Raw genomic sequence first — 13,849 nt, forward strand, 5'->3', positions numbered from 1 at the left:
TTCTTCTTCTTCTTCTTCTTCTTCTTCTTCTTCTTCTTCTTCTTCTTCTTCCTCTTCTTCTTCTTCTCTTCTTCTTCTTCTTCTTCTTCTTCTCTTCTTCTTCTTCTTCTTCTTCTTCATAGTTACTATTATTTTATGAGACACATCATCATCATCATAGTTATTATTTTATGAGACACATCATCATCTTCATAGCTATTATTATTATTTTGTGAGACAGGGTCTCACTCTGTTGCCCAGGCTGGAGTGCACTGGTGCAATCACAGCTCACTGCAGTGTCTACCTCCCAGGCTAAAGTAGTCTTCCCTCTTCAGCCTCCTGAGTAGCAGGGACCACGGGTCTGTGCCAACAAGCACAGCTATTTTTTATTTTTTATTTTTTGTAGCAATGGGGTCTCAGTATGTTGCCTAGGCTGGTCTCAAACTCCTAGGCTCAACTGATCCTCCTGTCTTGGCCTTGCAAAGTGCTGGGATTACAGATATGAGCCACTGCACCCAGTGAAAATAATAATTTATAATGGTTGTATATTTTATCATAATAATAGAGCAATTTGCTTCACAATTTCTCTATTACTAGATATGTAGTTTTGTTTAAAATTTTCTGCTCTTATAATAAAATGATGATAAACAGGTGTGCAGATTTCATTTAAATGCATTCCTAAAATGCAGTAGTTACCAGATAAAAATGTATGAGCTTTTATTCAACATAGTACTGGAAGTTCTAGCCAGAGCAAACAGAAAAGGTAAAGAAAGAAAGGGCATCCAAATTGGTAAAGAGGAAGTCAAACTGTACTGTTTGCTGATGATATGACCGTATACTTAGACAACCTTAAAGACTGATCCAAAAAGCTCCTAAAACTGGTAAATAAATTCAGCAAAGATTCAGGATACAAAATTGATGTACACAATCAGAATCTCTGCTATACACCAACAGCTATCATGAGGGGGTCTGTCCTGCAAACCTTGACTCAATGATGGATGAATAGCATACAGTGACTCAGATATTGTGCTTGTCAGTCCGGCCCAGCATCTAGGTCACTTTGTTGCAGCCGTGGCCTCAACTAGCTAGCAAGACTCACATTTATTCAGTAATGATTAATTCACAAAGGCTTGAGTTAACATTACTAGAGGGTAATTGACATTGAGGACCTCTTGAGTAGAAAGCAATTAAGCACCTGTAGTAGAACAAAGGTTAGTCTTAGGACCATATGTGTAAACAAGTTAGTTAAACTCCTTACATTTCTTAGTTTCTACTCTAACTTATTTAACTAAGGGGACAAGGCTGCCTTTAGCCAAGTACTATAGTAAAAACTTTCAGACTTTCTAAAAGGGTTTGTGTACATTCTCTACAATTAAAATTTCTCCTACCAGCCTGACTGAACCTCCATACAACCAAGCTGAGAATCAAATGAAGAACCCAACCCCTTTCACAATAGCTGCAAGAGAAACCAAACCAAACCAACCAAACAAAAAAAGCAAACAAGCATAGAAATATATCTAACCAAGGAGGTGAAAGACCTCTACAAAGAAAACTACAAAACACTGCTGAAAGAAATCATAGATGACAAAAACCAATGGAAACACATCCCATGCTCATGAATGGGTAGAATCAATATTGTGATAATGATCATAGTGCCAAAAACAATCTACAAATTTAATGCAGTTCCCATCAAAATACCACTATCATTCTTCACAGCACTACCAAAAAAATCCTAAAATTAATGTAGAACCAAAAAAAGAGCCTGCATAGTCAAAACAAGACTACACAAAAATAACAAATCTGGAGGCATTACATTACCTAACTTCGAAATATACTAGAAGGCCATAGTCACCAAATAGCATGATACTAGTATAAAAATATGCACATAGACTAATGGAATGCAATAGAGAACCCAGAAATAAAGCCAAACACAGCCAACTGATCTTTGACAAGGCAAACAAAAACAAAGTGGGGAAAGGTCACCCTATTCAACAAATGGTGCTGGGATAATTGGCAAGCTACACTTAGAATAATGAAACTCGATCCTCATTTTTCACCTTATACAAAAGTCAACTCAAGATTGATCAAACACTTAAATCTAAGGCCTTAAACCATAAAGATTAGAGAAGACAATATCAGGGAACACCTTGTGGACACTGGCTTAGGCAAAGACATAGTGACCAAGAACCCAAAAGCAAATACAACAAAAACAAAGATAAGTAGATGGGACTTAATTAAACTAAAAAGCTTCTGCAAAGCAATAATAATAGTAATAACCATCAAGTTAACAGACAACACACAGAGTGGGAGAAAATCTTCACAATCTATACACCTGACAAAGGACTAATGTCCAGAATCTACAAAGAATGCAAACAAATCAGCAAGAAAAAAATTCCCATCAAAAAGTGGGCTAAGAACATGAATGGACAATTCTGAAAAGGAAATTACATGATTGTATATTTAGAAGACCCCATTGTCTCAGCCCCAAATCTCCTTAAACTGATAAGCAACTTCAGCAAAGTCTCAGGATAGAAAACCAATGTGCAAAAATCACAAGCATTCCTATACACCAATAACAGACTAAAAGAGATCCAAATCAAAAATTGAACTCCCATTCACAATTGCTACAAAGAGAATAAAATACCTAGGAATACGACAAACAAAGGATGTAAAGGACCTCTTGAAGGAGAACTACAAAGCACTGCTCAAGGAAATAAGACAGAGTAGAAACAGATGGAGAAACATTCCATGCTCATGGTTAGGAAGAATCAATATTGTGAAAATGGCCATACTGTCCAAAGTAATTTATAGATTTAATGCTATCCCTATCAAGTTACCAATGACCTTCTTCACAGAACTGGAAAAAACTACCATAAACTTCATATGAAACCAAGAGAGCCCACATAGCCAAGACAATCCTAAGCAAAAAGAACAAAGCAGGAGGCATCATGGTACCTGACTTCAAAGTATACTACAAGTCTACAGTAATCAAAATAGCATGGTACTGGTACCAAAACAGTGATATAGACCAACGGAACAGAACAGAGGCCTAGGAGGCAACACCACATATCTACAACCATCTGATCTTTGACAAACCTGACAAAAACAAGCAATAGGGGAAGGATTTATTGTTTAATAAATGGTGTTGGGATAACTGGCTAGCCATGTGCAGAAAACAGAAACTGGACCTCTTCCTGACACGTTACACTAAAATTAACTCCAGATGGATTAAAGACTTAAACATAAGACTTAACACCATAAAAAACCTAGAAGAAAACCTAAGTAATACCATTCAGGACATAGGCATAGGCAAGGACTTCATGACTAAAACAGCAAAAGCATTGGCAAAAAAAGTCAAAATAGACAAATGGGACCTAATTAAACTCCAGAGCTTCTGTAAAGCAAAAGAAATAATCATTAGAGTGAACTGGCAACTAACAGAGTGGGAAAAAAATATTTGCTATCTACCCATCTGACAAAGGGCTAATATCCAGAATCTACAAAGAACTATAACAGATTTACAAGAAAAAGACAAACCCATTCAAAAGTGGGCAAAGGATATCAACAGACACTTCTCAAAAGAAGACATATATGAGGCCAACAAACATATAAAAAATGTTTACCATCACTGGTCATTAGAGATATGCAAATCAAAACCACATTGAGATACTAACTCATGCCGGTTAGAATGGTGATCATTAAAAAATCTGGAGACAACCGATGCTGGAGAAGACGTGGAGAAATAGGAACACTTTTACACTGTTGGTGGGATTGTAAATTAGGTCAGCCATTGTGGAAGACAGTGTAGTGCTTCTTCAAGGACCTAGAAATAGAAATTCCATTTGACCCAGCAATCTCATTACTGGGTATATATGCAAAGTATTATAAATCATTCTGTTATAAAGACATATGTACACATATGTTCATTGCAGCACTGTTTAAAATAGCAAAGACCTGGAAACAACCCAAATGCCCATTGATGACAGAATGTGACAAGGAAAATGTGACACATATATAGCATGGAATACTATGCAGCCATAAAAAACAATGAGTTTGTGTCCTTTGTAGGGACATGGATGAATCTGGGAACCATCATTCTCAGGAAACTGACACAAGAACAGAAAACCAAACACCGCAAGTTCTCACTCATAGGTGCATGATCAACAATGAGAACACATGGACACAGGGAGGGGAGCATCACACACTGTCGTCTGTTGGGCAGGGTACAGAAGGGACAGCAGGGGGTGGGGAGGCTGGAGAGGAATAACATGGGGAGAAAAGCCAGATATAGGTGACGGGGGGATGGAGGCCGCAAACCACATTGCCATGTATGTACCTATGCAACAATCCTGCATGATCTGCACATGTACCCTAGAACCTAAAGTACAATTAAAAAAAAACAACAACAAGGAAGATATGACAGCATTCATTTTTAGTATTTGTTGTAGAATGTATCCTGAATTGGAATGTGGGTGGAGTTCTGGCATTTGTGTATTTATATGTTTCAAGGAAATAAAGGTACAGAGAAGCACTTGTTTGTTGCCTATATAAAGACTAACTATACAGCTGACAGCTTAAAAATACTGTAAGACATTACATTTCATGTCTAACAGTAGCATCTGTTTCCTTCATTCCCAAAGCAACAAAAACCATTAAAGATCAATGCTGAAAATGTGAGAAAAAAAAGAAAATATACAAATGACCAGGAAGCATATGGAAAAATGCTCAACATCACTAATTATCAGGAAAATGCAAGTCAAACCACAAAGTGATACTACCTCACTCCTGAAAGAATGGCTATAATCAAGGAATCAAAAAATAATATATGTTGGCATGGATCCAGTAAAAGGAAACACTTTAATGCTGTTGATGGGAATGTAAACTAGTACAACCACTATTAAAACTGTGTGGAAATTCCTTAAAGAACTAAAAGTATATCTACTGTTTGACCCAGCAATCCCATTATTAGGTATCTACCCAGACAAAAAGAAGTCATTATACAAAAAAGATACTTGCATATATGTGTTTATAGCAGCAGAATTTGCAATTGCAAAAATATGGAACCAGCTCAAAGGCCCATCAATGTTCGAGAGGATAAAGAAAATATGATGTATATATTATATATGTTTGGAATATGTGGAATACTACTGAGCTATAAAAAGGAACGAAATAATGGCATTCACAATAACCTGTATGGAATTGGAGACTATTATTCTAAGTGAAGTAACTCAGGAATGGAAACCCAATCATTGTATGTTCTCATATGTGGGACCCAAGCTATGAGGATGCAAAGGCATAAGAATGATACATTGAACTTTTGGGACTTGGGGAAAATGGTAAAAGGGCAGTGAGAGATAAAAGACTACACATTGGGTACAGTGTACACTACTCAGGTGATGAGTGCACCGAAATCTCAGAAATCACCACTAAAGAACTTATTCATGTAACCAAACACCACCTGTTTCCCCAAAACCTATTGAAATTTTAAAAAGTTTACATTAAAAAAGGAATCCTGAGAAAAAGCTCACAAAATAAAAATCTTACTTTTACTAAAAAAAATAAAAAATGAGTAAGAGAACTCTTACAATTTAATAATATAAAAACAACCCCATTTTTTAAATGGACAAACGATTTGAACAGGCCATTTATTAAATAAGATATACAGATGGCAAACTCTGACACAAAAAGGTGCTAAATATCATTAATTTTTAGGAAAATACAAATCAAAATCTCAAAGAGATATAACTATATACCCACCAGAATGAGTAAAATTTAAAAGTTTGATTATATCAAATGTTATCAGTCATGTAGAGCAACTAGAACTCTCATTCCCTCCGAGTGGAAATTTAAAATGTATAACTGCTTTGGAAACTATTTTGACATTGAAAACAAATTTTTAAAATTCTAATGCCTACCACATGACCTGGCCATCCCACTCCTTGGTATTTACTCAAGCACATGTTCTCATAAGGTCTTGGTCAAAAATATTCATAGCAGTTTTATGTGTAAGAGCAAAAAACTGGAAACACATCTCATACCCATTAATAGATGGAAAAGTAAATATATATATATATATATATATATATATATATATATATATATCCAGTGGAGTACTACTCATCAATAAAAAGAAATGAATGATTCTTACCCACAGCAACAAAGGTGAATCTCAATTATGCTTAGTGGAAGAATCCAGACAAAATGAAAAATACATTTATACAGTTCTACTTATTTAAAATTCGAGAAAATGAAAACTGGTAGCAACAAAATAAATCAGTGGTTTCCTGGTGATGGGGCAGGGTTTATTTATAAAGGGGAAGAAGAAACCTTTTGGGAGAGACGGATATATTCATTTTTTCGATTGTAGTGATGGTTTCACAGATGGAAACATATTTCAAAACTCACCAGATTGTATATTATAAAAGCATATAGTTTATTGTACTATAAAGGCACAAAAAATACAGAACAATAAAATTAAAGTACTACAAGTTTCTTTGAATTTAAAAAGTATGAGATTTTAATGGTTTTTACACATTTTCCAAGTTGCCATAGAAAAATGATGTAAGAATTTAAACTTACATCAGCATTGTATAAGAACATCTGTTTCAGCATGTCTTTGCCAACAATAGGTACTGCAATTTGTAAAAACTGGCTGACTTAATAGACAAAAATTAGTATTTTAGGTTATTTTAATTTTAATTTCTTTACAGTGAAGTTGAAAAAGTTTAATGTTTATTTTTCATTTTAATTTCTATTTTGTTGATTGTATCCTTTGCCCATTTTCTTTAAAAAATTTTTTTAAATAATTTCATCTTTTATTTTAGATTCACGGGATAGATGTGCAAGTTCCTTAGATAGGTATATCGGGTGATGCTGAGGTTTGGGGTATAGATCTCATCACCTAGTTAGTGAGCATAGTATCCAATAGGTAGCTTTTCAACTCACCTCCTCCTTCCCTCCCTCAACTAGTAGTCTTCAGTGTCTATTGCTGCCATCCTTGTTTCCATGTGTACTCAGTGTTTAACTCCCACTTATAAGGGAGAACATGCATTTTTTGGTTTTCTGTGTTAATTTTCTTAGGATTATGGCTTCCAGCTGCATCCATGTTGCTGAAAGGATAAGATTTCATTATTTTTTATGGCTGTGTAGTATCCATAGTGTATATGTACCACATTTTCTTTGTCCAATCCTCTGCTGATGGACACTTAGGTTGATTCATGTCTTCACTGTTGTGAATAGTGCTGTGATGAACATATATGTAAATAAGTCTTTTGGTTAGAAGGATTTATTTTCCATGGGTATACATCCAGTAATGGGATTGCTGGGTCGCATGGGAGTTCCTTTTTAAGTGTTTTTTTTGAGAAATCTTGAAACTGCTTTCCACAGTGGCTGGATTAATTTACATTCCCATCAACAGAATATAAGCACACACTTTTCTCTGGAGCTTCACCAACATCTGTTATTTTTTGACTTTTGAATAATAGCCATTCTGACTGGTGTGAGATAGTACACCTCATTGTGGGTTTGGATTTGCATTTCTCTGATGATTAGTGTTGATAAGCGTTTTTTTCATATGTGTGTTGGCTGCTTGTATGTTTTCACTTGAGAAACGTCTGTTCATTATGTCCTTTGCCCATTTATTTTATTTTATTTATTTATTTTTCCCATTTATTTATTTTATTGCATTTTAGGTTTTGGGATACATGTGAAGAACATGCAAAATTGTTGCATAGGTACACACGTGGCAGTGTGATTTGCTGCCTTCCTCCCCATCACCTACATCTGGCATTTCTCCCCTTGCTATCTGTCCCCAGCTCCCCACCCCCCACCGTCCTTCCCCTATTTTCCCCCAACTGACCCCAGTGTGTTTGGGTCCTTCGTAGGGACATGGATGAACCTGGAAACCATCATTCTCAGCAAACTGACAGAAGAGCAGAAGATCAAATACTGCATGTTCTCACTCATAGGCGGGTGTTGAACAATGAGAACACATGGACACAGGGAGGGGCGCACTACCTTTGCCCATTTTTAATGGGGTTGTTTTTTGCTTGTTAAGTTCTTTACAGATTCTGGATATTAGATTTTTGTCAGATGCAGTTTGCAAATATTTTCTCCTGTTCTGTAGATTGTATATGCTACTGATAATTTCTTATGCTGTGCAGAAGCTCTTTAGTTTAATTAGGTACCACTTGTCAATTTTTGTTTCTGTTGCAATTGCTTTTGGGGACTTGGCCAAAAATTCTTTGTCAAGGCCAATGTTGATAAGGGTATTTCCTAGGTTTTATCCTAGGATTTTTATAGTTTGAAGTCTTAATATTTGAGTCTTTAATCCATCTTTTGTTTACTGATTTGCAAGAGCTTTGTAAATTAAGCATATTAAATTTTGCGTGTGGTATAGTTTGCAAATATTTTTCAAGTTTGTCTTTTCATTTTGAAGAAAATATAATCTAGAATAAGTGCATTTCTTTGGGTAAAAATATGGCAATAATTTTTTATATACAACATTTTGAGGGAAAATGGAAAAAATAGCATTTACTAATTTCAAGTTTTAGACACAGGGGGATTCATTTTATTTTTTATCCTTTTTTTATTTAAAAAATTTCATTTAAAAATGAAGAGAAATATATATTAAATATCTAATAATTTGGACATATATAATTTATTCATGCATTCTTCTACTGATGGGCATTCAGGTTGTTTTCAATTTGGAGCTTTTTACAAATATCACTGTAGTAATTATCTACATAGTTATAAAAATTCTTCATATCTTAATAAGTTTAAAAATGCTTCTCCCACTCTTCCCTCCTGCATTACTAAGTACTTTTCTATTATTATCAGAATATGAAGCCTGGCAGAGTGGCTAATCCCAGCACTTTGGGAGGCCAAGGTGGGCAGATCACTTGAGGTCAGGAGTTAGACACCAGCCTCACCAACAGGCAGAAACAGCATCTCCACCAAAAATACAAAAAGTAGCCAGGCATGGTGGCACACATCTGTAATCCCAGCTACTCGGGTGGCTGAGGAAGAATTGCTTGAATCAGGGAGGTGGACATTGTAGCAAGCTGAGATTGCACCACTGCACTCCAACGTGGGCAAAAGAGTGAGACTCCATCACACACACACACACACACACACACACACACACACAAGTTTCTTATTTCCACAAAATGAATCACTCTATTAATATATTTGGACAGAGTGCCCTGTAAAAGGCACTGCTTGGAGGCAATTTTGCTTATCAAGGGAAGTATATAAAAAATGTATTTCAAAGTCCCTTAGCATATTAAAGGCCCTGTCAAGTACTGCACTAAATACTAGGTTCCATGATTTGCCAAAAAGAAAGAATCCAACAGTTAAATAAAGTTTAAGGGGCCACCACAACCTCCTTTTAGTGAGTCAGAAAACTCATTAGTGTAGTAAAACCCCTGAGAATTCCTACACTAAAGTCAACTTTCTAATTTTGCTTCTATATAGTTTTCTAAATTTATTCACCAGATAATTATTTCCCTTTAACATCTGTTTATTTATTTATTTTTTTTATCATACCTTAAGTTCTGAGGTACATGTGCAGAATGTGCAGGTTTGTTACATAGGTATACACGTGCCATGGTGGTTTGCTGCATCCATCACCCTATCATCCACATTAGGTATTTCTCTTAATGCTATTCCTCCACTAGCCCTGAAGCCCGTGACAGGCCCCAGTGTGTGATGTTCCCCTTTGTGTCCATGTGTTCTCATTGTTCAACATCCACTTATGAGTGAGAACATGTGGTGTTTGCTGAGAATGATGGTTTCCAGCTTTATCCATGTCCCTGCAAAGGACATGAACTCATCCTTTTTTATGGCTGCATAGTATTCCATGGTGTGTATGTGCCACATTTTCTTTATCCTGTCTATCATTGATGGGCATTTGGGTTGGTTCCAAGTCTTTGCTATTGTGAACAGTGTCACAATAAACATACGTGTGCATGTGTCTTTATAATAGAATTATTTATAATCCTTTGGGTATATACCCAGTTATGAGATTGCTGGGTCAAATGGTATTTTTAGTTCTAGATCCTTGAGGAATTGCCACACTGTCTTCCACAATGGCTGAACAAATTTACAGTCCCACCAACAGTTTAAAAGCATTCTTATTTCTCCTCACCCTCTCCAGCATCTGTTAACATGCCAAAGTAATAGTGTTTCCCCTAGGAAAATACTAAAATAAAATGGACAGTTTAGCAACACAGATAACCCAAATCTAGATACTACTATCATACAAGTTGTCTTAATAAACATCAAGCATTTCATCAGGGCTATGGATAACGAAACAGATTTAATCCTCTCCTCTTTTAATTTTTGATAATAAATAAAGAAACATCATAAATATGTCAGACTTTGACATGTAGTGCCATTGTGGAAATAGCATACTTTGAGGTCAGATTGACGTGAGTTACAACCCTAGGTTGGCCACTTACTACCTATGCATCCTTGGATAAGTGATTTAACGTCTCTACACATCAGTTTTCTCATAAGTAAAATGGGAATAGTAACATTCATCTTACAGTTGATGTGAGGATTAAATAAGATCATGTATATCAAGTACATACCAAAGTGGCTGGCATATACAAGGTTTTATACAGTATCTACACTTGTACACAGCAGAATTTCTGTAAGGGAAAGAAATGAAGACCTGAGAACCCATGAACAGAATGATAAGGTTCTGAATAATTGTTAGCTTTTTTCATGAGGATAGGATTAGAAGTGTAATCAGATCAGAGCTACAAGCTCCGTGGTATTTCTATTACTAAAATTCTTTTAATACTTAATTACACTGGGTTTATATCTGTGAGTGTTGCAAAAGAAGGTTGTTGAGCTTTTCACCAGGCTGAAGAGAATCCTATTTGTAAAGTTGTCTGACACTGCTTAACAAGTTCATAGTATTTTAGGAGGGTTAAAGTGTAGGAAGGGTGCTTTTTTGCCCTTAGTGGGTAAGAGTAAGTTATTAACTGATATAATGGAGTCCATGACAGAAACCTATTTGTAATCTGTACCATTTCAGAGACCTGGAATGCACCAGGAGGAGGCTTATAATTCACAGTATGAGAGTAAATAACCTTAATGGAATGTTTGGGTGTCTCGGGATCCCTGGAGTCTTTTAGCACAAGTGACATAAGTGTGAGTTTGCAGGGAATAAGGTCATTTTTTTTAGTACACCATCAGGGGAAATTATGTATAGAAATTCTGCTTATGCATGCATCACAAGAGTGAAGAATTTAAAATCTTTTTCACTCAGGATGAGAACGTTTTCTTTTCTAGTTATTCTTCCAAGGCTGCTCATTAGCAGTCCAGGTGTCACTGTATATATCTCCCTCAGAATACTGACCTGTCTGAGAGATGCGGGAAATATGAAAACTGCTATGTTTCTGTTTCCACAGCAAGAGATGACGAGCCTTCTGGATAACCTGTAAGGTTGGAACATGAAGATGATCAAATGCCCCCATGCCTTATATGGATGGGTATTCATTCATTGGCAGTTTTCCTTCTTGTCCAATCTCTGCAGACAACAGATACCTGCAAACCTCTAAAGACTGTTGCATAACACAGAAGCATTTGTAACCAGAACAGACAATTACATTCTAAGAATAGTCAGCCTGCTATATTATGAACTAAGATTTTTTATCAGCATTATGTGATCTATAATACTGGCTGGTATTTGGCTTAAACATCTAGGATGACAGAGCAACATAATCTGACTTTAACGGAATGTTTTGCATCTTGCTACAAAATTACCCTGTTTTGCTGTTATTCCACTAGACATAATTGAGATAGCTATTAGAGTACATTAGATGATGGTGTATTTCTAAAAAGGAATTCAGTGTCTAGAAAATAAGAGGCTTTGGGATTAACAAGCAACAACATTTATGGTACAAATGTTTTTGTTTCTGACCTCCAGTTTTTTGGGAGAGAACACTCTGAATCAGCTTGCTTAATGTACAGGTAATCACTTTTCTCATACTCACAGCACAATAATATACTTGGCATTTTGAGACTTTAAAAAAGTTGATAGTGGCCATCCTCTACAGTTTTTGCACAGTATAGTGTCTTTTATATGCCATTCAGTGTTCTTTCATAAGTGTGAAATTTAGATTCCCAAAGACAGAAGCCAGCCAGTCATGGTGAGTTATCCTTGCCATAGAAGGCTGGCAAGCTCTCATGCCACTGAGTTAAACAGGCAGATTCTAGACACCAAGTTTCTTTCTTCCAGGAAAAGTGAAAAAATAAAAGTGGCTCTGAGAACGTCTGCCTTTGGAATCATGACCCCATGGTAGGTACAACATTCTGTCTTGTCTGGAATCCTAGCCTTAGGGTATTTTTCCCCTTAAGTCTGGGCAGAAAGCAAATGTATTGGCCCACGTCTTCAGTGAAAGATATACAGAAGATAACTTATGTTTGTCAAATAAAGAGAAAAAGAAGTTGCAAGTGCTTAAGGATATATCTAATCTGGCCTACCCAACATTTCTACAAAGAAGACAACTGTAAAATCCTAGAAGATGATTCTGAAAATGCAATGAATTTCCTTGCCTTACTGTCCCAAAGAAGTGATGCTAATTCTTTCAATGTTCACTCCTTGCTTATGGTTGGCTATTTCAGAATTTTTAGGTGTGGTTTGGTGATGAACCTTTACAAAAGTTGGCTGGTGGGATTATGCTCTTAGGATGCTTTTACCTTTTTTTTTTTTTTTTTTTTTTTTTTTAATTACTGCAACTTACACTCTTATTTGGCACAGAAAACTTTTCCTCCAAGCAATTATTTGAATTAAAATCATGCTATTGTAGACACTGAGGCTTGAGCTGAAAACCCAATTATCAACTTTGTGGTTTCACTCCCAAGGTGAGCTTAAGCTAAGGCTGCAAAAGTAGCTCACTGGGTGAGAGCTAAATTGGAAAAGGAAGATACCTCAAAAAATCAGGCTCTGGGTAATAGAAGACAAACACAGAATTTAGGAAGTCAATTCACCTTCACCTCCTACCATCTGTACACATACTGCTTCCTCCAACTCCACCTGCTCTTGCTGCCTATGTAGTGGTGATTTCACTTATTCAATATATGTCTACTTGAACCAAGAATGACGTTATTTTAGTCTTACTGTATGCTGGTTGAGCTCTGGCTCTCTTTCTGTCTTTTCCTAGATCTTTACTTTAAAATTCTAGGTTCTCACATAAACCCTCGAAACTATGTGAAGTGACTGTTGCAGTATATGTACACTTCTTTCTAGCCATTGGTTCTCAGAGATAGGGAAGAACAGAGAAAATGACACAATGGAGTCTGGGAAAACCTAGGTTGAGTCACCACTGCTTTATTACTTTATATAGGTCTCATTACCTTCCCAGCTTCAGCTTTTTCATCTATAAAATAGAGGAAATACTCTTTCATTCATAGTATTTTTGGGATACTCTACCCCAAAGTATGAGCATTGTATAATGTTATATTCTTGACCCTCTGGCTTTCTCTTCCCTATTTATTTCCTTGTCCATGTGGATGCATGTAAACACTGCATAGGTGATTCCTAGTTTTACATTTTATCTTCTTTCTCTAGTTTTATTCTCCCCTTGCTGATTCCTCTTTACCTTCATGGATTTAACTGCCATCTCTATACAAATTACTCCCAGATCTCTCTAGACAGTGGGACTATTTCCAGATACTTAAAATGTCTGTTGGCTTTGATCATTCCTCTCCATTTGTAGTGTTACTACCACTCATGAAGCCACTGCAACACATGATCAGTTTTTTGCTGTTCTTTCCAGTTCTTTTCTCTTCAAATTCCAATCCATCCTGCATACTAGCACCCAAGTAAACTTTCTAAAATTAATCTTTCCTTATATCA

The 13,849-nt window shown here is 36.1% G+C and overlaps 1 protein-coding gene across 6 annotated transcripts in view; it reads right to left on the reverse strand.

Annotated features, from left to right (window-relative positions):
- ZDHHC15 (zinc finger DHHC-type palmitoyltransferase 15) overlaps positions 1–13,849 on the reverse strand; it is a 140,104-nt gene that overhangs the window by 4,865 nt on the left and 121,390 nt on the right. For 4 of the 6 annotated variants that reach the window (XM_032251323.1, XM_032251325.1, XM_032251322.1 and 1 more), the window contains one exon: positions 11,348–11,426. In XM_032251323.1, the coding sequence (XP_032107214.1) occupies positions 11,380–11,426 (47 nt within the window). In that variant the 3' untranslated portion in view covers positions 11,348–11,379. Of the gene's footprint in view, positions 1–12; positions 52–10,121; positions 10,632–11,347; positions 11,427–13,849 lie in introns of those variants that run through there. The other 2 variants (XM_032251320.1, XM_032251321.1) reach the window with 2 other exon arrangements.

Source organism: Sapajus apella, unplaced genomic scaffold (assembly GCF_009761245.1).
Source record: "Sapajus apella isolate SASKATOON/1434 unplaced genomic scaffold, GSC_monkey_1.0 scaffold75, whole genome shotgun sequence".
NCBI lineage: Eukaryota > Metazoa > Chordata > Mammalia > Primates > Cebidae > Sapajus > Sapajus apella.